This window comes from Neopsephotus bourkii, unplaced genomic scaffold (assembly GCF_033783945.1).
Source record: "Neopsephotus bourkii isolate Nb327-2 ecotype Australia unplaced genomic scaffold, CSIRO-AGI_Nbou_v1 NB_1780, whole genome shotgun sequence".
NCBI lineage: Eukaryota > Metazoa > Chordata > Aves > Psittaciformes > Psittacidae > Neopsephotus > Neopsephotus bourkii.
Window position 1 is genome coordinate 3,879,470 of NW_026902254.1, and position 26,274 is coordinate 3,905,743.

Here is a 26,274-nt window from a genome sequence, read left to right on the forward strand (position 1 = left end):
CCCACTGAGTAACTACACCTGGTGTGATAGCACCAACTACAGAATGCTTAAGAGTTTGGTAAGCTTTTGTTAACAATATTGTGAGGGGTTTAACAGATAAAAATGGTGGCTTTGCTTTCCTTTTTATTTAAGCAGCGCTTTTTTCTTAGCTGACAGGATAGAAAAATATTAAAAACCCACCACACAATATTGCTTCTTGCTTTTCCAAATAGGACTTACCTAAACCCTACATGCCGGCTCCAGGCTCCAGCAGAATTCCATGGTGAGTGCTGTCACCAGCGTAACGCACACTGGGGCTTCACAAGGAGCAGGAGCCGGTGGGTCTGAATCTAAAAAAGAAAAGTGTCATTTAAGCCAAAGGTGCTGAATGCTCCCCTGAGGCTGTCTATCTGGAGCATTCAGCACAGAATTTGAAGTATTTGCATTCATTGTATCTGTGCAGGACAACATTTCCTGGACTTTCCAACAGCCGAAAACATTAGGACATTGTAAACATCTCTGCAGCTCAGTGAATTGTATTAACTAAAAAAATCTTCCTATTTTAAACATTTGTGAAAATGCAAAGTTTATGACTTTTTTTTTAAAAAGCATATTTAATAGTTCCATAAAAAGCACTGCTTGCATTAGTAGTAAAGACTAACAACAAAATTAACTGAACTAGCCTAAGCAAGGCAATATTCAAACTGTTGAAAGCTGACTATCAACTAGTCAGATTCCGTGACATGTTCTGCCAATACTGTGGCTGCAACCTACCACGGTAAAAAAGCCCCTTAAAAGACATGCCCTCTACTTGGCATGTTGGGTTTCATGAGACACCATGGAAATTAAATACCGGTTCCAACTTCAACATCTAATATAATGTTTCTAATAACGTTGAGTGCTAACAGACTTCCCTCTTTCCTGAAGAACAAAACAACATCCTCCCAGCCAACATCCAAAAAACCCCCACAAACACCACCCCCCCCCAAAAAAAATAAAAATCAAACCCCCACTTCTTATTTGAGACACACTTTTGGTTCTGCCAGACATTAGCAAAGTAATTAATCTCTTCCTTCAAAACGGAATGGCACATGGCTTCCAATTCGCAGCAAATGCTGCAGTCTCTCCAATTATGTGGTAAGCACACAGTGGTGTACTTTCTAAGCTTTAAGAGAAGTGACTTGAAAGAGTCTTGAAATAAAGAGAAATTATTATTTTGAACACATTTATTTAGTATATTATTATCGCTCAATATCATAGAATGGTTTGGGCTGAAAGGGACTTTAAAGATCACATAGTTCCAACCCATATATATGGATGAATATACACACCCGAGTAAAATTCACATAGTAACTAAGTGCTAATTTAGTATTCACCCATGTTTTCAGCAAACGCAAAAATCAAAGGAAACACAACCCTAAGAATAAACAACTGATGTGGCTTGTATGATATTTATTTCACTTAGGATAATGAAGTGTGTTCCTTTTGCAATATTTTCATATTTTAAAGAACAAAGATCTTCAGACAAAATATTCAGATTTTGTACAAAGTGTACCCTCATTTTAGCAATCTTCAAACAATGGTACAGCAAGGATTAATGTTATTCAGAGATCCTAGAATCCTAGCAGAGTAACTCTCTTGTACAAAGCTCTGATTTAAGAGGCTGTACTCCTAATAGGTCCTATATATGAAGGATAGAGATAAGATTGTAACTATGAAAACATTATTTACTTTGTGAACCACTGAAGTGCAATTAAAAATTTCATGTTGCACACTACTAACAAAACAGAAAGATTCCTCCCTCATTTCCCCTGAATTTCTCTTTATCTTACCTCCCAAACCAGAATTTCCTTTTCTTGTTTCACTGTATGCACTCGTTACTGTTTACGTACTCAGGCTTTTGTTTGCTAGCCCAGACTGAGATCGGTTAAGCAGTAACACATGTCTTTGCAAACAATGAAGCTACACTTTCATAATGAAGAACTAAAAAACAAATTCTACGTCTTCTACTATCTTCCTTCTCTCCTCTCTCTCAGGATATTACCACTATTTCAAATTAATAGTTTCTATTCTTCTCAATTTAAACCTCATTCACTCCACTTACTGCATTTCAGCTTAAAGCATTTCTTCTTTCATTTCCAGTTTTTAGTTTCCAATCAACTCAACCGATTAATAAACTCCAGGAATTAGACAATGTGAAGCAGTATCTACAAAAATGTATTTTTTCATAAACTTGCCTGTTTCACTGCATCTAGGCTCAGTATGTTTGCACATCTGGGAGAATGAGATGTGCCATATTCTAAGTACAAATACTGTAACACAACAGTATTTTAGATAGTCTGAGAAAAATCATGCTTGATATTCTGATGCCAACATTCTTACCTCAAGCATGTTGTAGATGATGTAGAGCTTTATGACAGACTGTCCCCTTATCAGATGGTACATCATAGAGTAGTCAACATAGTGCATCATGAAGTAGCAGATGACCAATATAACTCCCTTGAGAATGTCACATACCTGAGCAGGTTGTAGCAAACGTCTATCACTGAAATACAAAGGGCAAAAAGTTTCACTAAATGTCATATACTCAGAAGATACAAATGTTAGCAAGTCAGTAGGAATTTACACAAGCTGTTAATCACAGATATAAGTAGTTTATTACTGCTTCTCACTCACCATAACCATCACACACATTTATAGATCACACTCCTGAACACATTGTCTGATCTCCGACATCCATTTGATTAAAAATACTGTATTTGCTGGGCAAGAACTCTTATTTCTAAAGAACCTTCCACATGCATGTCCTGTGGTTTTTAATTTACCTTCCCTCTTCCAGACAATTTTGTTTATCATTTTGAATTCATCAGTTACAGAAATTGTATTTGCTATAATCAAAAGAAAAATAAATGAAGCAGTCGTCTTCAATTTCACTATAACAAATCGGATGCTGAGGAACGGGTTCTAAATGCAATTCAGATCTTCTTTTAGCTCTAAGCTCTGCAGCAATAAATGCAAACAATTTGACATTAGAGCTTGAGTTTGATCGTGAACCAATCAATGCATAAGTTTTCTATCTGTAATTCCACAAGTAACCCAGAAGACTAAATGAGTCATTATACAATTTCACCCTATAAACTAAAGCTACAGGAAGAAAACAGCTTTACTTCAATTGCCACACTAGCAGCCATACACATAATGACATTGCTAGGCAGTATCTACTTGTCTATTTACTTAGTTTAATATTAATAGGATTCAAAGCATTTAAAAAGCCTTCAAATTAAATCACAAGGTTATTTGAGAATTTAATGTAAAAAAAATGGAGAAGTATTTCTATTATGCATTTATTTTTAATACACACTGAAGGGCTTTTGCAGAAGTTATCATTTTAGGGAGGTCAGAATCAATTAACAAAATGCAAGTTATGAATTTTCATTTGCTGTATTCTTAAATCACTAAGTTATCCAGAGATTAGACCGTGCTCCCACAAACTGGTAACACATTTAGAAAGAAAAAAATAGAGTAAGTTGATAAAAATTCATGCTATTTTTAAAAAACATCCAAACAATTACTCATGACCTTTGGGACTCAAGACATTTTACAGACCTGGCAGACAAGTCAAAAACCCCAGCTACCTGACTGATTCTATTTAAGTACAACATCTGAGCTACAGCGTTACACTTCGAGTATCTTTGCTGCCTTCTATTCAAAAGAAAGGAGCCCTGACGACAGTATTCCTGCATTGTAATACTTGTGGACCGCACAGTGTCATTCCACAATGAGCAAATCATGCTCATTCTAGGAGTATGAGTGAGATCATGCTCATTCTAGGAGTGAGATCGTGCTCATTCTAGGGGTATGAGAAAGTTTCCAGAGCACTTAGATTTACAGAGAGCAACTGCTCCTTGTATTATATACTTCTATATGCATAATCTGTGTTAAAATCAATTATATTCCAAATAATAGAGTTCAACCTGTTCCAGCACACCTGAACTGCTTATGAGTGGCTTTCTCACCCTAAGAGACATTTTCTTGCTCTCAGAAGTCAGTAATAGCAACCACACCACATTTTATTTCAGACTAAGTCCTTGACAAAAAGCCTTGGTGAATCCCCCTCCGCCCCCCCCCGACCCTCCTAATTGAGTTGTAACTGAAAACACCAATGGAAAAACTTAAAGTATCCATTTTGCAGCATATCCCTTATTTGGCTGCTGCTTAAAGAACCTATGACTATGTCCTTGCATGACACACACAGAAATGCCCTCTCTAACCTGGAAAATTTCATCTAGAAAGTTTAGTGCCCTATTTAACTACATCTCACTTAAATGATTATACTTAAATATGTTAGCATATATTGGAACATTTACAGGATTTAAGCAAGCCCATGATTATGATTACCAGTCATACACCGAGTAATGCAGCATGTTCCTTTTACTCCAGCCTACTTCAACTTTGGAAGTGTACTCAGTGTCACTTCAGTGTAAGTCCCCCCAGTCAACACTCATCGTGAACAATATAGATTGGGATAAAGTGATAAAGGTGTTATTACTTCACAACAGTAATGCCAAGTCTTAGCATTTCAAAAAGAGAATCAAATTTTGTTACTCAGAAAGTTAGCGTCTTCATTCTTCCATCCAACACCTACTTTATCGTTAAAGACAAAATATTTAAAAAAATCGATGTTTTCGAAGTTTGGCAGGATACCAGTTTGTATGAGGGGACGGTCTCTTGCTGAAATGCACTAGTAAGCAGAATCTGTTTATGAAGTACTGAAACAGTCCAGAAAGATTCACCCAGGAAAATGCTTTGATGTTATCATGTTAAAGATTTTCTGGCTCACAAGTAGCATCAAAGATGCTCAACCACCAGTAGTCACAAACCTCCGAGTACTGTACTGTTAACCCTATCACACTTCCGCTTGTGTTGATTTTCATCAGTATGACTTGACTCATTTAGGTAAAATCAACTCATTAGAAGCTACTGTAAAGGCAGGTAACAACCATCACAGGGGAATACAAACTCTAAGAACAGACTACACACAATCAAAAGCACACTGCTCTTGTAAAGGTACTCTCAACTCTGAAAACAAACTCATGAGAACAATGTCGTATGAAGATGTATCCAAACTTGCATACAGCACCCTACACACTGTAAAGATGAAGGTATTCTGAAAATGTGCTGCTTCCAGAACAAACTGAGTGTCACTACAATTCAATTCCAAGGCTGCTCAAATGGATCAGATCAACGACACTTGACCTTGACTGCTGTGCCTTACAGGAATTAAGCTTTTGTAGAATAGAGTATGTTCAAATTATGTTTTTCAAGCATTTTACCTCTAACAGTGACTTACATTTAGTTTCTCAGTAGTCTGTGTCTCTAGAAAAAAACTGCAGTATTTTTTACTTGTGACATTTTAACTAAAAATACTCACTGTTAATGTTCTATTCAGAGTTGTAGAGTGACTTCTTGTGCTTCTCATGTACATAAGAAGCAGAACCAACAATAAAACTGTGACAACTTCTTCAAAACACATCTTTAAAAGAAATCACAAAAATATCCTCTCAGTTTCAATTTACTCAGCTTGATGACAGAAAAGCTGACAGCATCCCTAACCCCTAGTAAATATAAGGGATTACTGCAAATGCTGAGTACATAAAACTGCTTTATAGAAAGTAGAAAGAATATCCTAGCACTTAAAATATATTCTAGTACTCTTTCACTGCACACTAAAAAAGACCCCTTCATATTGACTAGCAAGTAATCTATGGTCTACAAATAACGTATTTCTGACTGGGGGGAGATTAACCATGACTACTGCTTAAAACCACAAAAGCACTTTCACTGCAGCAAAAACCTTTTTTGCTCTGGCTAGTAACATTTACAAAAGGATCTGAGGTGTGGCTGTGAATATAATATGGGACAGGAATAATTATTTCCTAGAAAGACAAGGAAATCAAGTAAATGGATTAAGTCTAATGATTTGTCACCTTTTGGCAAATACACAGAACTAACTGCAAAGCCTGCAGTTATGAAATAATGTAGTCAGCGTTCAGTGGGAACTTAACACTGCAGTATTAGTATATGATCAGGCTCACATTGTTTCAATCTGTATTTGTCACAAATCATTCCTATCCTAACTGTTTAATACATATAAACACACAGAGGCTGATGTGATTTTATGCCTGCCAAAAACTCTCAGCCCACTCATAACACATATCACATTTTCTCCATTCATTTCTTTCATTGTATGTTTCTACTTATTGTCTCAAATAACTACACAGTGCCAATACTGGAAAGTACTTTCAGAACAATCTTGAGCACTAAGTAATGAAACCTCATGATTAGTATCACATACCAATTCATAATGCTGAACCCATCATCAACACCATGCATACTACAGAATGTCAAAAAAAGCTGGTATCAGCCAAGCTATGACAACTATACAAAGGTCAAGAAACAAACAAGAAATACAGCATAGTGCTGATAATACTTTCAATATCTCATTTGAAATTAGGAAGCCAAGAGGTAAAGACTAGACAGTACTGACCTACTGTGATAGCTCACAGTATGATACTGTACAACTCTAGAAACCACTGAACAGAGATAAGAGGAGTTGAAACAGCTTAGCTCATTTTAAAAGACTGTATTTTTGCAGTTGTGCATGAAGTGTGACAGAATTCAGAGGGAAAGATTTCACATGAAAATTACTTATTTTTTTTTATGAGCAAGAAAAGAACAACAATGAACATAACCATCTTATTTTGTATTTAATCATTTCAGTTACAGAAAAGCAAGCAGTAGAATCTTTCTATAGAAATCAGTTGCTCTTTTCCTTCAAAGCTACCCCAGACATGCAGTGATGCTGCAGAAGTGAATTAAATATTAATACTTTCCCAGCTTTAGTGAACTCTGCTCTTAGAAGACAGTATCACAAGAGCCTTTGTGCAAGATGTAGCTTCTTTAATATCCTACTGGATCCCAGAAATAATATTATGTGAATTGTTTCACAATTTGGCTGATTATATGGCTGAATAATAATTTAAATTACAGCTTTCACATCTCAAACCAGTAAATATGCAGATTCAGGGCATATGGACTGTCCTTCAGATGGGCCCTATTAACATACACAATTTCTGTGTTTTCACCTAATTATTTTCTAACATTATTCCATTATTACTTCTGACATTTTTGCTACAAGTCTTGCTCTCCAAAATGCTCTTTACTGAATCTGACAAGTGGTTTCATTATGCTTAAGCCTTCAGTTCCTACATTCAGCTGTGCAGACTAGATTACCAAGGAATCAAATTTTTAAATTAAACTTCTTCAAAGTATGTCAATAATAAAGAGCAAGGCTTTTCCATTCTATTATTCACTACATAAAATCTTGCATCGCGTTACTATTACTACCACTGAATACACTAAGCTGTTTAAGCATGAGATGATCCTTCACTCTGTGTGAATTCACAGTGAAAATCCAAGCACTCCTCTGCAGATAAACTCTCTTACACTGAAACACTAATTAGCAAATTAAGACAACACAAAAAATACACGCAGGGACTTCAATATTCTACAGTATACGCTTAACAAGGCATTCAAACTCCTCAGCCTTTGGGTACCTTTACCATTACACCTACTAATGGATACAAAATCTAAACTGTAAAGAACTCAGTTACTGTGCCCAAAAAATATATATTTCACAAATGCACACTTAAGTGGGTATACGAGCTTATTATTCACTTTAATATAAGTGATGTGCACGCCTTACTACTATACCACCCTATTCTACCACACCATGCTTCTATTTCAGCCCAGCCAATTAACAAAAGAAGCATGTCAAGCTCAATACTTATCACAGCGTTTGAGGAAGTTGAAACTACGGCAGAATTTATACAGTACACTGACATCAATCAAGGACTAGGAATTCAGAAAACCAGTCTGTTACAGAAAAAAGTTACTTTTCCCAACACAAGTCAAAAGCTCAAGGTTTAATACTCGTGCTTCAAATTTTCCAGTTCATGGTTTGCCCACCTTGAGACACATTTAGGAAGTGTGAATCCAAGTCCTTCCTCTGTTTAGAAAACTACTCAATCTGCGTATATCCTCCCCTTTTGCTGAAAACAAGCAACTTCCCTTATAAACAGGAAGAATTACTCTGCTACTCTGTAAAATTAAATTCAAATACTATCAGAATACTACCAAATATTCTGGGTATCCACAAATTAGTTCTAGATTTAGGAACAAGGGAACAGAAAAATCTAATTTTTTTAATGATTACTATTGATATCTGTAAGAAAATCCACTGCTACAAAACTTATTTCAAGGTATATGTAAAACAGCTACCCAGTGAAGAAAAATTTGGTGTGGAACAGTGTTCATCAAAAGCAACTTCCTTATACAAACGTAAGTTTACGGAACTAGCTCCTGTCATTTTCAAGGTATGTCTATTTGGACCATGACCTTTCAAGTATATTATCATATTTCATAAAGTAATGAGTTCTGTTTCCATGTTCTGATTGAAAAACATTAGGTTCACTCTTTCCTAAGGGGTGTGACCATATAAATGGTCATACTACCAATATGTAATGTTTGTGAGAGTTTCAACTGAAAAGCATGTTGGATTTCATAGTATCTTTAAGTTATTAAGGAAGCAAAACAGCTCAAGAGTTTGAGTGTATTGGCATTTGGCATTGGCTCCTACCCCTGCAATCCCTTTTTCATTCCAGCAGCTGTACAACTGCAGTTACTTAGCATTAAGTAGAGCATTATTAAAAATAAAACACAGTTTATTGATATTTGGCTTTAAGATGTTACAAGTCACAAGTAGCTAATGAATAAGTTTGCTTAAGTGGCTGACTTCTGAAAAGAACAAAATTGGATGTTAAATGTTTTAATAAGGAAGGCTTATGGTTCAGTCATTTTGAACATAAAATGCACCCCAGGACAAACTGTAATTTGCTCTTGCTGTATATAAAAAAGGGTCTAAACACCTCTCAGTACAGTTGTTTATGGTATGATTTTCAATACTGTCACTGAAAAATGAACAATGTTTTAACTTTTCTATTGTATACAAAGTAATCAGTACACAAGTACACTTGTCTGAGCTTAATTCCTTTGACAGCCGATGTGTAAGTGCTCTGCATGTATTATTTAAAACTCTGCATATATTAAAACTTAACTGCACAGATTGTCATATGCTATCATATGGCTACTTTACTTTCGTCTTCCAGGCTTTCTGATCCCCTCTATTCTGATTACATACGGTTTTCCAGTCACCTTGTAAAGTTGTTTGGCTTTTGATGCTTTTTTTTTTTTCTCTCCAAACCAACAAGAATTCAATGTATTTTTCTTGTTTAAGTTTACAGTTTGCTGAATTTTCAACTGGTCCCTTTAGAAGAGTCTCATCCAAATAATTCAGATTACCATAAACAATTACTCCCTCATAGCTAGCACTAAATTTCCAATACTAATCTCACAGATACAGTAATCTAAAGATACCAATGTACTATTATTGCAAAAATGCTTTAGGGGGATATTTTAATCTTAAAATAATGAACTTAACCACCTGCATGCATATACATCTATAAACTCTTAAGATAAAAGTATTACTTCTATAAATGTTATTGTACTTACACAATCAAAAAACCCCTTTCATTATATAGATTTATTGTTCAGCTAATAATCCACTGAAGAAAAGTTTTAGCACTGAGGTTACAAGCTTGAGCAAGAATTTTACAGCAAACCTTTTCTAACTGTTTTATTAACACTCTGAAATAGGAAGCCACTGAGACTTATATTAATTAGTAATATATTTCAGCTACTGAAGTGCTGGTCTAGTTAAATTTCTGTTTGGATATCTTCTCTATTTTCACATTACAGATACTTGTATGGAAACTGAACTGTGGTATTCTGGTTTATATGTAGATAGTTGTAAGTAATCTTGATCAAATCCTTTCAATGTAGCCTTCCTTAATGAACAGCTATATTATGAATTTCTAATCTTGTATGAAGCATTAACAAGAACAACCAGATCAACACATAAGGGAAAATTTTCCTGTTAGCATAGGAAATAAAGGTGTCAGGGAAAATAAAACCAAAGCCAAGTTTGCCTGCAGGGCATACACCAAGAATTTTCAAAATGTGCAAAGTGATTAATTGGACATATTTTCCTACAAATATGCTCCACTTTGAAGTTGTTTGGCTTCCAGAAGCAGCTTTTTAATCAAAATAGCTTTATTTTCTTATTTTATAATAAATTTGATACTTTAAGAGAGATACAGTGTATATATGCAGGGCTTAACTGTTATAAAACTGAGACATACAGACTAAGTGATGATACAAATGTCCCAAATGAAGAATTCTAAGATACAAACAGCTGAGTTTGCCAAGGTTTCAAATGGCATGTCATTTCTCAGACAATAAAAAGCCTCTACATGCACACACCACAGCACGAGACCATGCTAAGAATGAAACAAAACCAACCTTGCTGTTACGCCCAGTTGAAAGCTGCCTCAAAGTAAATAAAAAAAAATTGAGGTTTCAAATAAGTGACAATTAAAACAAGCCTCTATTAAGCTTTTATTTTTTTTAACAGTATCAACTATAACCGAAGTCAGTAAATAAAATACAGTACCTTATCATACGTTCATTATGCAGAGAATGAAGTCTAATACTAAGACAATTGCAATCAACTTGCAGAACTCCCCAAAATTTACATTACGCATTAAAAAACCTGCTTGAAGAACACACAAAAATACAACTATAACCCTGACTGAAACATTGCTTTGAATAAACGTAAAAAAAGCTTAAGGCATTACAGCAGGGGCTATAGCTTTTCCAATACATCATATTTTAAATTGGGCTTAACTGGTCTGCAGGCACTCTATGTAAAAAATGTTTAAAATCTATTAAAATCACAACTTACTTCCACAGTGCAGTTTTCACATGCAGCTCCATGTGAAAATACACCTATCATAAACAACACTGAATAAATGTCAGTGTGTTGGTTTCTCCTTTGAAATACCTTGGCTGATTTAGCTATACTACTCATTCGTAATCAGTCTTTTTACTGATTGCATGTGTGAATTTGGCTGGCAGCACAGAAGAAAAAAGAAAATCAGGATTTACTCACCAAGGAGGAATCCCTGTGACACCACATTCCATCCTATAAAGGAAGTGAAAGTGCTCTTCCCTTCGGTCTGATTTACAAGAAAGAAAGAAAGAGAAGTTTGTAATGTTGCTACACTATGCACTGTTATGGAAAGGAGAAAGGAGTACTGGATCTGAGAGTTTACTACAGAAAATACTGAATGCACCTGCCTCTTTTTGCTTGGTAGAAAGCCAGACATTTTGGTGGACAGATGCACTACTTTCTCCACAAACTTAATCTGACAATAGGAAGTTTATGTATTTAACAATTAAAGCCCTCAGCAAAAAGTGTGCAACAAAGTTTCAGATTTATTTAATAACCTGATAATATGAACAAAGAAATAATGTCTGTAATAGAGTGCCAGTATATCTGTTTATTTTGGTTTGTCTGGGTTTTGGTTTTGGAGGTTGGGAGTGGGTTTTGATTGGTTTGTTTTATCCCTGATACGCTTTCTTTCTACAGTTTCTTGAACTAATGTTCTTATTTCCTACTGAAAAGCGTAAATCTATGACTTCACAGGAGGATGATGGGAATTTTAAGAGATATATAATACAACTGAAATTAATGATGTTATTGCTGGCAGGAACTAAATCCACTTATTTAACGGAGAAGAGAGTGGAATAAAACAGAAAATATTTATAGTCTGTATTTATTTCTACATGGAAGGAAGGTAAAGATCTTGTCAATCAATCTTCACATACAAGAAAATTCGTAATCTACTTGTGTATTTTCTTCAGAAAACCAGATTTTGGAGGGAAAAAAGTCTTACTTTCCGTAACAATTCCTTATTTGCTTTGTGGAGAAGATAAAAAGTAGTTTTAAGTATAATTAAACTGGGAGGCCCATCAGAGTTTCACTAACATACAATTTCAGTCTTCATATCATGGTGTTTTTCAAATAATAAAGAAGAGCTTTTCCCCATTCCCACAAGAGCTTTTATTGGTGTGCAACATATTTCCAAGAAAAACAAGAAGTTAGTGTTTTAAAAGTGTCTGCAAAGAAGCAGATATTAATCTCCACAGAACATCTGCATCTGAGGTATTAATAAAAAGATGTGTCTAAACTGCAAAAGGAAACCCTACCTTTCAGCCACAGGTAGGGTTAGTTTTAGCAACCTGTCATCAAGGACTGTAATCCTGAAGAGAACTCCACCAAGTCCACTTATCTCTCTACCTTAGATTTGTTGTTAGAGCAAGGTATGTACTTTTAGGATGTCAAAGAATAGTTTAATAAGATAAGAGTATTTAGAAGAGTCAAAAAGAGTAATTCAGAAAAACTTATCTCCATGACTTGGAATACATCAGAGCTGGGTTGATTTTTTTTTCCTGTAATTTCAGAAGATGTCATTTAATTCTGTGAAGTGTTTTAATTATTAAAAGCACCCTGCTATTTACAGAGGATAGCAGTAATGAAATTGCACCTGCCAAAACCACCACAATGTGATGATTCAGCTTCTGCCAGTTTGACCACAGCGAGTTAACCAGCAGCTTAGTTTACTTAATGACAGAATCTTGGATTCTTCTGACTGAAGTTTTCAAAGTTTTATGGTCTCTGTAAAATAGCTGTGTTAACACCAATATAGCTCTGACAAATACACTGAACCACATTTACTCAAACAGAAAGATCAAGTGATGAGGAATAACTTCACAGTCAAACTGAAGCACTTATACTGTCTATGCAGCATAAGGAAACAAATTTCTTTAATATACATTACTCTTAGTTCTCTTTCAAAACTCTGTAAAATGGAATATTAAAACATGAGGAAGAGCCTATGAAGCACTCCCGTTACATTTAAGTACTGCACACAGCACCACTGACAGGAACTAGCCTGTCAAACATGGAACACGGTTTTATTGTTTTTTTTTTTTTTTAATAATGGGTAATATAGTCTTTTTCTACACTGAAAAGAGCAGCTATTATGAGGAAATAAACAAACTGAAGAGTAAACTGGAAGGGAGATGGAACACTCACTGCTCAGTAACTTCACTGAGATGTTGAGAAAAAAAAGTCAAGATGAAGGGAGGAGCACTTTTATTTACTACACAGAATGGAATATGATGTGGCAGGTTCAAGTAGCAACTGGTCATGTTTCTCAACATTTACTTGACATCTGTGAGAAGAGCAAGCTAAAAGATAAGCAGCCACCTGCTTTGTAAGTACCTTTTGTAATTACAGATATTTTAGCTCTTGAAATTATTTTGTTAGATAAAAATCAGTTTTCTGAGTGAGAAGCAAATCCCAAATCTTTTTTGCCTGAAGAAATCAAATCAGCATAACTAGAAAAACAACAAAACCCCCCACCCCACAATCAAAATGCAGGCCCTGAATATTCAGAAATAAGAATCATTATACCTGAAAAAGTTCCAGTATGTACTATAAATATGAACTGTGAACCTTTGAATAAAAGTCATCAATTTTAAAATATTAATGAATTAGACAAAGCCTCAAGTATTAACAAGTAATGAGATTCTAAGGAAATAAAGTCCATAAACCTTTGAGGAAACTGTGACAAACAAAATTGCTTCAGGAGTTGTTACAAAAACAAAGCTTTATTCACTCAAGATAATTCACTTTCACTGTATCTTACCTGATAACACTTTAAGGTTAATATAACCAAGTTGAATAGATCAAACTGGATCCTATCCTGCATCACACAGTAAAAATACTACCAAGCAAGCAGACTAAGTTTAATATTGCAGGTGTGTGTACAAATTGATACACATGCGTGAGTGTATATGGTATGTTCCATGCCACTTTCTTCAATATATTGAACAATACCCCAACCCAGCAACTGGTTCTTCAAATTTTCAATCGTAATTCAGAAGAGCAGAAAACTTGTCAAAAAGCAAAGCTGAGTTTATAAACAAGGAAGAACATTTTTAAACAAGAAAAAAATAGTAAGATCTAAGTGATTTCTTAAAATCCATTATATTTTCCTGAATTTTATTATTTTAGCAATAGTACCTTTATGATACTAACAAATAGGCACATAATTAGACCTGTCATGAGGCTAAAACTAAATAGCTGCTATAGTTTTTATTCAGCTAGGAAAACTCTCAACATAATGAAAGACTGAGATTCAGCTCTAAGTTAACAGCACAACAAAATATTACACTGCCACCTAGTGCCTATGTTAAGAATCACCGAAGTAAAACTAGGCTTTAAAATACTATTTCTTTTGCAACTAGACTCGCATTTGCTTTAATCAGAACATACATTCTGAACTACACATCTGAAAGCACTTTACATATAAAAAACTATTAATAATTCAAATATGAGCAACCACCAAAAAAATAATCAGCTACCATACCTCAAGTTTGGAGCGATCCAGAATGAAAACCCGTGTCCTTATTTATTCAAGGAAAAGTTACAACACTGATACAAATAGTCTCTTTATTTTAGGCCACACTTCAGACTTACATAACAGTTTTACCATGAAGTCCGAACTTTCAGAACAGAAACCAGTTCTATCCAATTTTTGATGCCTATACCAGAAAGGCAAACTAAACATCCTATGAATTAGCAACAACTTCTTCATATTGATCTGAACAAAACAGCAAGGCATTAAGATCTAAAATGTCTTAATATTATTCCAAGTAGTTAGTCCCATGTGATTACTGTCTTAAGATTCTTTGAAAGAAATAACACATTTTATTCAGGGGTTCTTTGAGCAAAGTTTACCCTGCAGATAAGGAAAACTGTTGTAAAGAACCAAAACAAAACAACAACAAAACGAACAAACAAAACCCCAAAAAGCAAACACATCCTGCCCCCCCCAAGAAAAAGAAAAAACCACTAAAAAATCCAAACCTCTGTTTCAATATCAAAGAGCCTATCAAAAGATATGAGCCAAGTCATTAATTCCAATCTAAGAAATCTTGAAACTGTTCAGATACATGTTGGTTAAAAGAGCAAAACTACAGGATAAGCTTAGACCTCTGTCCTTTACTAACTTGAATATGCCTAATTGCTGCTGTTATCAAACTGTTGTGTCTGAAGAAAATAATGATGACAGTGGCTGCTGGCAAAGCTTACAGATCCCACATAACCAAAACCTTTGTTTTGGCTAGTTTAGACCAAAACTTCTGTTTTACAGTGGAAGAAGTCAGTAGTAGTTTAAACAGCACTGAAGGCTATCAAACTAAATACAAACATAAATAAACATTATTTAAGGGTATCAACATCTTTCTCTTGAATCAACTTACCGTAAGCCATAGCAAGGCAAAGTGATGAACCGGAACATTGCCAGAAAAACTCTCAAAGGAAGCAGGGTGAATACATACAGAAAAGCATCCAGGCACAAAAAGATTCCAAAAAACATCAACTAAATTAAAAAATAAAACAAAAGTATGTTAGTAGCTTATAAAGAATTGTATGATTTTATGAAAATTACATTTACATATGACTAATTAACCAAATAAGCACAATACTCTCACTTGTTCAATCTGCTGAACTGTAACAAAAATAAAATGCTATGCACTTGGAAGACTATTCAGCAAAAATTCTGCACCACAACATCCAAGCAGCAAAGGCTTTTCCAGACTTCCATGGCTCACTGAACTCAGTTTTTACTGGATAGATGAATTACATGTGGATGTAACTGTAGTTCATCTTCCAATGTTGGCCTTCCTCTAAGGTTAAAGAAGTTGATGTTTTTAACCTTGGAGGCTGTGGTATGTGTCAAGCAGAGCTGTGTGCACACATGCACAACCATTTTCTGTCTATCTCCTTTTTAATATGCTTTTCTTTTTCTTCCCTTGTTAATTCCCTACTGCACAGCTAATTACCGGATACGGTAATTCTCCTTCAGAAAACATCCACCTTTTTCATACAAAGAGTATAAAATACAAAGAGGTAAAGAGGTAAACTTTCCATTGCTGCTTAGTGCTTCATCCTTAATTTACAGGAACAGTTAAAGCTGTTTTATTACAGCCATGAGCCAAGCAATTCTGTCATAAGTAAACTAGACCTAAACTCTGCCATTAGAAATCTCTTCATTAGAAAGCTCTTGTATACCACTCTCCCCCCACAAGTTTTCTTCCTCATCTGCCTTTTGAATTTATCTAAGGTTTACACGAATGAGACTCTAGACATAGGCTTCTACACTTCTGTCAGACCAGTAGCTAGAGTTTTTTCCTGCAAGGAAATCACTGGCTACACAATTAAGACTAGCAACCTCTAAGCAGGCCTATACGTCCACAACAGATATGCATTTAAAGATTTTATGTATTGCTGATGGGAAAGACAGACACCAGTTTGGGGGGTGGGGAAGGGGGGAGGCAGACCAAAGGACAAGTAAATTAAGGTCTTCTACCTGACACCAACTCATTCACCTCTAGCACTGTTTTCTAAGATTTCAGCAGAGGGTTATCAATAAAAATTATCAGGAGCGATGGTTACAAATAATGGATGAATTTGTCTACTGCATTTTAGTATGCCATTAAGTTACCAATTTCTTTGCTAACTTTTAAACCAAGTGCTGAATATCCAACCACTGAGGATGACTGGAGCTGAACATGTATCTTCCTTTTTTTTAACTCCTTAACCCATGCAAAATCGAAAGATAGCCTGTCATTTTGCCTCTCTACTCTTTGACGGCATCTTTGTAATCTAAAAAACAACTCTCCATTTTCTTTTTGACTTAAACAGAATTTTTATCTCTGCCTGGGGCATTACAGGCTTTCACATTCTATAATCGTGCATAAATATCTGCAATTGTTTAATGGCCTCATTTTCCTAATTTTTCACTAGACTGAGCTTATACACACCTGATGAAATATAATCAATACTGAACCTTCCCCTCATTTTGGTAAACATTTTTGCTGCTATATTCCAGATACTGAGGAGCTAACAGAGAAGCTTAATGAGCTTTTCCATCATCGTAACTTTTTTTTAGCACAAAAGCTCAAAGTTTAATTTTGAGATGAATTGACAAGTTTTCCCCTAAGATGGCAGAATAGGGACCACCTTTTATTTCTACAAATAACCTACTACATTGAAGAACTTTCACTGAAACTGCACAAAAAGCTTGAGTGGAAGCAGCATTTATATTACAAATTATCTAGTTTGTCTAAATAAAAAAGTACTCAGAACAATAACGAAATATTACCCTTTAAACATTATACCCCACTCTAAGAATATGTACATGTAACAAGTGCATGCTAAAGAATATCTCCCAAGATTAGGCTCTGACAAACTTACTCCAGTTTATTCTCACTCTACCCGATTATTATTTTCATTCCTACTCTGTAATTATACTATTGGGTAGCATACAACATGAACAATTAAGAGAACTCTTCTCTTCCTTTCCTAGTGCCTCACACTTTATTTCATTTAAGCAGACTTTTGAATCACAGAGCAAGTGATTCCTGCAAGATATGATGATTTGTACACTATTTAGTTTGCTAAATAGTGTAAATTTCTTTCTAGATGTTAATCATCGTACTTTTTCAACAAGTATGATTCGATTTGATATAGCTACTATGTATACTAACCTGGACTAAGCCCATGCAAAGAAATAAAGAATTTATTTCAGAATCTCTAAAGAGACAAAACATCACTTTTTAAATCCATATGCTTACTACTCAGTTTCATATTCTTTCATATTGAAAGTACAGACTGAAATATGATTTACCATGCAAAAACTATCAATTTCACCACTTACAGCATCAAGCTTATTTTTAAAAGACTGCTGGTGCTGCCTTGTTCTTACACACTGAAATTTTTATTGGAAATCTATCCTGATGATCATTCAGAATAATTCCTGTGACTTGGAGAGGGCATGTAACTGTATACATAATTACAATGGAGATGATGTAAAACTGCTATAAAGTTCTACTGAGACTCTTACCATAACTGGAATATTCTACCATAACGAGCAAAGTTCACAGTGAGACTGTGAAGACAACATCCATGGAGATGCCTAACTGGATCCAGTCCTGAGCAAGCTACTGTAGGTGACGCAGTTTTAAGCAAGGGCTTGGACTACATAATTTCCAGAGGTCCATCCCAATCTCATTCATTCTATGATTTACTGCAGTAACTGACTGGGAATTTGTTTTGTGAAACAAGGTCTCATCACAGACTAAGGATGAATTTAATGATACTGAAGGAGAAACCTGAGGGCTGCTGACAAAAGGAATCCTACTGTCCCTCCATCCACCACTGCATCTTTCTATCCCTACCCCAAGCTACACAGCTCCCCTTCTGCCCTCTGGATTCTCAAGAATACTAGCCAAGCAATTCAGCTCACTATCCCAGTGAAGAACAAACACTGAGCAAAAAAAGTGAAGCATTCACTGCCAAATTATGAGCTGATTTAACCCTTAGAACAGTCCAGCAAGCACCATAGCTCATGCAAAACAGGCAGCATGCATAAGGCAGGAGACTGAAGTGAGAGAAAGAATTACACAGGCTCTCCCTTCAGTGTAAGCTAGAGCTAAATTGATTTAGCCCTCCTAGGTAACTTCATCCCTAGAAGTTTTGAGAATTTTAGCTATGTTACTATTAATGTTATCATTACACTGCGGCCTAGCCAAACCTTATTACAGTGCTGCCTTACTCATCATCCTTGAGCACAGTGCTCTGCCTCCCAAATCAAAAAGGTTAAGACAGAATAAAATTCTCTTCTACATTATAGCAGTGGCAGCAGCTCACTGCACGGCCAGAATTGTATCTAAGCTGAAATAAAGCAGGTGGCAGGAATGCTTCAGGAAGGGCTGTAGCACTGAGAAAGAGAGGGAAGATGTGGTAATTAGTTGCACGAAGTGAAACAGAAAGCTATGAAAATTAAGTAAAAAAACTTAGATAGAAGCTGACCCATCACCATATCTTAAAGGACTGAAATCTTCCCACCCTCAAATAAATCTTTAAAACATTTTTTTTTTTGAAATCACATCTTGCTGGAGAAAGTTTTATTTTGCTAGAATATTCCTTTAAGGATCAGTGACATCTCTGTATTTGAATTAATCTGTCATCATCTGGTCTTGAAAGTTAGCCATGCCTGCCTTTACTAATAACAGCAGCAAGCAGCAAACAGGCAAAAAACCCCAAAACAAATGCTTAAGTTACTAACACTGAAAACTAATCATTACAGATGTTTAACTTTTTTTAGTAGCAAGTATTTGAAAAGTAAGTATTTATTCAAATAATGTAATACAACATATTTAATCTCTAAACTAAAACAAATCTTACAGTATACTTCACCTTTTCCAGTTCTTTTGGTATTCGCATGCACGTGTATACTCTCTCTCTCCGTTCCGTATATTTTGCTTCATTGTGTTCAAGGAAGTAGCCTCTCGTTAGCTCAGCACTGATGAACCTCAGCAATGAAAGATCTATATTCAGGAACACATAAGCAGAAGACACTTCAGGCATGACCTCCAAAGTGTGAGAAGACAGCTATGTTTTTTTTCACTTGCTACATATTTCATTTGTATTGTATCTAATCCCAAAAGTTTCTGCTGATCATAACCAGAACATCAAATAACTTGGTACAGAAGGAGCTATAACAGAAGCAAGTCCTATGCTCTACCATATCCCAGTTGCCCCAGGGGAACAACCAAAACAAGCCGATAATTTTCCCACTTCTCTTCCCAGCCAGTTGTTTTCAACCCACTTCACCAAAACATTACTCAAAGCAGTTACACTGGATGCAGTTATGTTGAGCTGACCTAATCCTTAATGTACTGACAGTCCTCCTAAATTTACTAAGCTCCATTTCAGACTTCTTAAAAGCTATTTCTTCTCCCAGCAATGCTAGCAACTTGCTCTTTATTTTGAAGAACAACTTTCTGTAAGATCAAAACATTCATGGATACACGATCCCAAATGATTCAGTGCACAAACAGTACAAGCATGCTGATCATTTCATGATCAGACCAAAGCCTTTCATGACCAAAAAGCCATCAAGCACATACAGGTCTCCTACATTTTAATGGCTATAGCTAAGTCAGTCAAAGGCTGACTGACCTATGCTTAGTCAACTCATATGGCTTCTAAAAAAGACTTTGTGTGAAGTAGTCTTACAAAATTAAGTAAAATATGAAAATTGCAATTATGAAAATTCAGGCTGTCAGGACAAGGATGTTGAACTTAAGCTTTGACACTCATTGACAAGGTCTGACATTACCATCTTCTGGTAACACTTCAGAAGTGACAGAACACTACAATAAAATCCAACATTTCTGGTTACTATTGGCATTTAAAAATAGAAACTCTTAGTGTTCACACAACATGCAAAAGATGGAAATCACCTATCTAGACAGACAGATGAAAAGCTACAGATCATTTACCATGACACAAGAACACACAAACAGTAATTCAGATTTTAGCAAAAGACTTAAGTGACTACTAGGCAGGGGGGTGGACCTTGCATGGTACAATGCTTTCCATTTTTGTGGAGGAGGAAAAGGCTGCACAACACACCCTTAGTAAAACAGACTAGTAACAACTGTTAAGAGAGGAATGCAAGTATACATGCTGTGTGTAAAGACTTCACCGAAAACTGTCTGACAGTGGCTCCTCAATATTCATCACATTGAAGATGATGAAGAACATTAGCTGGAAGAACAGCCATAAAATTACAAATAGTATTAAAGTAAAGAAGGAACCAGCTCAAAGAGATATATAAAAGAAGCAGCAGGGTGTGCATATAACCTACACTGCTTTGGGTGGGGGGCACATGTATTGTATGTAATTAGGATTTGGGGAGATGAAAAATATGCATTTTGAAGCCTGTGATGGTGCATTAACATCCTGTGTATTTCTAATATTGTGATTTATCATGTTGCTGATATAATTCACTAACTGCTGGCTCATTATGTATTAATAAATCATTTATATCAGTATTTGCTTTAAACTGAATGGTTTTTCCCTCTATGAGCTTGTTTTGACAGTGATTTTAATTGATATATATATGTATTGCTGATCCACTTCCAGTAAGCAGATCAAAACCACTGTAACACTTAAAGGTATTTACCCTAAAACAAACAAGAACAACATATAGTTTAATGAGTAGGAAAAACCTAATATTTATGGGTAAAGTTTCAATCAAAGTTCATTCCAGGGAAACAAGGCAGAAGTTCATTCTACTAAATCATTTACCCAGGGAACTACAGACCCGTCAGTCTCACCTCTGTGCCTGGCAAAATCTTGGACCAGATTCTCCTGGAAGGCATGCTAAGGCACATGATAAACAAGGTACTTGGTGACAGCCAGCATGGCTTCACTAAGGGGAAATCCTGCCTGACCAACTTGGTGGCCTTATATGATGGGGCTACAGAACTGATGGACAGTGGTAGAGCAGTTGATGTCATCTACCTGGACTTGCGCAAAGTGTTCGACACTGTCCCACACGACATCCTTGTCTCTAAATTGGAGAGACATCAATTTGATGGATGGACCACTGGGTAGATAAAGAACTGGTCGGGTGGCTGCATGCAAGGAGCTGTGGTCAATGGCTCAATGTCCGGTTGGAGACCAGTAACGAGTGGTGTCCCTCAGGGATCAGTCTTGTTCAACAACTTTGTTGGTGACATGGACAGTGGGATTTTGAGGAACCCTGTGGAGAAGGACTTGGGGGTGTTGGCTGATGAGAAACCTAACAAGAACTGGAAGTGTGCACTTGCAGCCCAGAAAGCCAACTGTACCCTGGGCTGCATCAAAACAAGCGTGACCAGCAGGTCAAAGGAGGTGATCCTGCCCCTTTATTCTGCTCTTGCGAGACCTCACCTGGAGTATTGTGTGCAGTTCTGGTGTCCTCAACATAAAAAGGACATGGAACTGTTGGAACAAGTCCAGAGGAGGCCATGAGGATGATCAGGGGACTGGAGCACCTCCTGTATGAAGATAGGCTGAGAAAGATGGGGCTGTTCAGCCTGGAGAAAACTGCGTGGAGACCTCATAGCAGCCTTCCAGTATCTGAAGGGGGCCTTTAAGGGTGCTGGAGAGGGACTCTTCATTAGCGATTGTAGTGACAGAACAAGGGGTAATGGGTTCAAACTTAAACAGGGGAAGTTCAGATTGGATATGAGGAGGACACTCTTTGCTGTAAGGGTGGTGAGGCACTGGAATGGGTTGCCCAGGGAAGTTGTGAACGCTCCATCCCTGGTGGTGTTCAAGGCCAGGTTGCACAGAGCCTTGGGTGACATGGTTTAGTGTGAGGTGTCCCTGCTCATGGCAGCAGGGTTGGAACTAGATGATCTTAAGGTCCTTTCCAACCCTAACTATTCTACTATTCTATGATTGCTCCAAAGTCTTGCAAACTTGTTTCCTTGAGTCTTCCTTTTTAATACTGTATCACTTGTAACTTTTTTGGTTTTGACTTTTTGTTCCCCCCCCACCCCTTAATACCAAGAGATAACCTTAGATACAAACATACCAGTTAGCTACTCTGTTAACTGCCCAGGTGTATTTCTTCCACCTCAGATAACCAACCTTCTCTAACTTAAAGATAATGCATCTCAGAAAACTAGTTTCCTGCAAAGTAAATATGGCATATACTCCACAGAGTAACTTAGTGGACATTTATGGGTCCCTTCCAACCTGAGATATTCTAACTGAATGGTATTTCCCCCTCCTTACCCCATAAAAATTGGTTCATGGGTCTATTGAAAAGCAAATGATTTTAGGTTTCTTCCACTTGGTTAGACTTTCATGTCCTTGAAATTAAGAAATGACAACTCCTCATGACTGGGGGTTGATCAGTACACAAGCTCCAGACTGTGACTTCAAGACAACCTCTGCAGTGAGAGGGGGTGCACTGAAGCCCACAGTTATTCAGCCACCTCCTTTCTGAGCACTTACTGCCACTCTACATTAGCCCTATCTCTGCGTCAGCTGTGAAACAAATCAGTGGCTAACCCTGCAGGAGAAATGCAGCAAGAAGAACAGCATGAGACACCAAGGCAGGACAGAGTAATAAATCATCTGAAAAACTTTAATTCTGCTATCAAAGCATCATTTTCTTCTAAAAGTAAGTAAACGCTTTAATTCCTACTTCAAATTCCTTCTCCACTTCAACTTTCCCCTCTTTCGCAGTTTTACATTGTGTTTAAACCCTATATTTAAACTGTTCAGACAGTATACTCTTAATGCTTATTCTTGTTTATCTCCCCACCTCAGGACAGAAAAGCACAAGCATACTGAAAACATAAAAGGCCACTAGTTTCTTCAAAGTAAGAAGATAATCATTTACCCAAGTTATACTTCAATGCATAGCTACACAAAGGATAACCATTAACCAGAAATGGAAAGGAAAATTTGTGCAAATGTGAAACGTACTGTACCTAGATAAGCTTCTACTGCTGTACAATCATAACTTCAATCCTAAATGCAACTATTCCAGGAACTCACTTCACTCCCCTTAATCCCAAAAACATTTCTATCATAAAGACTCAACTAAATCAGTCAAGACTAAACCAGCACAATATGGTGGGGTTTTTTTTATTTCCTTCTTCTCTAAACAACCACTCTGTATAGTGAAAAATCCCTACTTCTACTGTGTAACAAACTGCTATCATTGGACGAGTTAGAAGTTTTAGTTGCTCTATCAAGAAACCTGTTCTTCTAACATTCTCCTGTCCTGAAGAGCCAGAGAGCACCAATGTTTTTTAACTACTGCAAAGTTTATGATCAATTTCTGGAACACAGGAAATCCTGTGCATGCACACAAGTAACAATTTCCATACTTTTTACTAAGCTATTTGTTCATCTTTCAGGAACATTAGTATGCATCTTGACCATTCTTCCCCCCCCAAATAAAAAGCAATTAGTAACAATTAAGCCAATTCTTTACAACTATGGAAATTACATCAGTTTCATTAAAACCCCAGAACTGCAGTCAATGATACCGCATTTCCTATGACGTAACACATGTCAGAAAGGGACACAGCACCTGTCAAACTTGGAAGGAAAGCCTTCAATTGGTGGAGGATTATTCAAGTTAAATCCTAATTCCTACTTTTTCTTTTCTGTATTTGGTAAGACCTGTGGGATCACCTTCAAACCAACACTGCGGCAGACAGCCTGGACATCTGACCACCACTTTCAGCACTTCCCAAGTTTTCAGCAAGCAGTACAACTAAGAAAATGGTCCTAATAAAGTTATTTATGATCTTACTAACACCAAAGCAACCCTGCCACACAGAGTGATTATTATTACTAAAAAAAAAAAAAAAAAGGCAGGGCTGCTTTCAAAAATTACTCTGTAGATACAAAAAAAAAGCCCAGCTCAAGTGTAAACGTAAATACAGCTGCAGATGGACAGCAAAGACCATGACATTTTCCCTATTTTTCCCTATAAAGTCCTCAGTTAGTAGATTACATTTACTTTGAAAGGCTTCTAATAATCTGCACACAACTTTCAACCGGACTGTTATATACAGTAGTATAGCTCGTGTATGTAACAAGAACCCTTAACACGACAAGCATTTCTCGTACTTCAGAAAGTTCATCGCTCCCGCAGCTCTCCCGGCTGTGGGGCTCAGGAAATCCACCCCCGTGAGTAAGCCAGCCCCCTGCTCCTGTCAGGAACCGGTGTGCGACCCGCTCGCTGCTGTCACTCCTTGGCAGGTACCGACTGACCAGCCTGAGCCTCCGCTTCAGGGTATGACAGTGGGACAGGTAATGCTCCTGTTGTTTAACACCTCCCAAGACGCTGCGTGACACCGCGCAGAGACCCGCGCTCCCCCTCCTGAACACACTCGTGTGGAAAGCGGGGACACCACGAATCACGCTAAGGGGCACCAACACAGGCGAGTTCTCTGCCGAAACTTACGGCAAGGAGAGCGGAGGCAGCACAGCCGGACCGGAGCTGCCCGCCCGCTCGCCCGCGCTCCCGGGCTCGCCAGGTCGCAGCGCACTTTTCTAAGTCGCTCGACGAAGTTCGCACAGGGCGCCCGCACCCCTACCTCGGGTACCCATCAGGCCCTGGCCCCTCAGGCGGCCCGGCCCGGCCGGCGCTGTAAGGAGCCAGCGCTGGCGACGCGCCCCGGAGGCACCGCCCGCCCCGGGCACCACCGCCCCGGGCACCCGGTCTCCCGAGTGGGACAACCCTGCCTGGGGCCCTCGCTGCCCTCCACCCGCCCATGTCTGCGGGAAGAGGCCTCTCTCCGCGCTACCGCCCCTCACCCGAGAAGCTCCGCTTCTTCTTCCTGCCCCGGTCGCTCTCGTAGAAGCCCAACGTCTCCGCTCGCTGCTGCGGAGACGGCTGCCCCGGGCCGGCGGCGGACGGCCACGGCTCGCTGTTCCCCCAGAGAGTTTTCGGCTCATCCCGGCAGCTCTCCTGCTGCTCCGGGCCGCCACTGCGCCGCCCATCCCCGCTGCTGCCCGGCGCGGCGGCGGAGGCAGCGGCGTCGGGAACGCCGGCCATGTTCGCCGCCAGCAGCAGCGCCGCCCGCCCCGCGCCCGCCGCCCCCGAGCCGCGCGCCGCGCCGCGCCCCTGGCGGTGACTCATAACCGTGCGACAGCGGCGCGCCACGGGCACCGCGCGACTGCCCAGCGCGCGGGGCGTGGGCGGAGGCGGGCGGCGCCATTTTGGTGGGGCGCCGGCGCAGTTAACCCCTGGAGTGCCAGGGCCGCCGCTCTTCAATGGCGCCTTAGTGCCTTCTTCTGCCCGGCTTCAAAGCGTATTTTCGTGCTATAGATTCTGCTAGGCTCAAAGAAAGATGGCTGTGTTAGGGGAGAGGTCCAGCGGGCCCTCTGCTGTTAGAAGAAACGTATGTCATGTCCACGGTTTCACCCACTACAACGGGCTGGGAAACAGTGGTTCAAAACAGTTGCAAATAGCGTGTTTAATCTACACTGTGCAAATAAAGACCTTGTTCGAAAATGGAAAACGAGGTGAACTATTAACTCTAAAGCCAAGAGGATGTCAGTGAACTTGAGGTTACAGCCCTGCGCTCCCAGGTGTGTGTAGCTCTTGGGCAAGAGGCCTCGAGGTCACAGCACCAGGCTCACCTGCATGTAGGCAGGTGCTGCAGTAGCCATCTGGCTCATACGGAGCTCACCATGCTCTGCTGGGCACAGAAGAGCAGGTGACAGAGTGCAAGGAGCCCACAAAGGTCAACAGGCCCCACAAGCCCAAGAATCAGCGTCTGAAGTCTTGTAGCTCATGAAACGCTGAGGCTGGAAATGCTGTTAGTTACTGG

General features: G+C 38.2%; 1 protein-coding gene across 1 annotated transcript in view; it reads right to left on the reverse strand.

The window, feature by feature from the left end:
• The window catches only part of TAPT1 (transmembrane anterior posterior transformation 1), a 50,195-nt gene extending 24,647 nt beyond the window's left edge, over nt 1-25,548 (reverse strand). Inside the window, exons 1-4 of the mRNA XM_061379658.1 lie at nt 25,256-25,548; nt 19,331-19,461; nt 15,331-15,449; nt 2,362-2,524 (exon numbers count right to left, since the gene is read on the reverse strand). Of these exons, the coding sequence (XP_061235642.1) occupies nt 2,362-2,524; nt 15,331-15,449; nt 19,331-19,461; nt 25,256-25,496 (654 nt within the window). The 5' untranslated portion in view covers nt 25,497-25,548. The remainder of the gene's footprint in view (nt 1-2,361; nt 2,525-15,330; nt 15,450-19,330; nt 19,462-25,255) is intronic.
• Nucleotides 25,549-26,274: the final 726 nt, after the last annotated feature.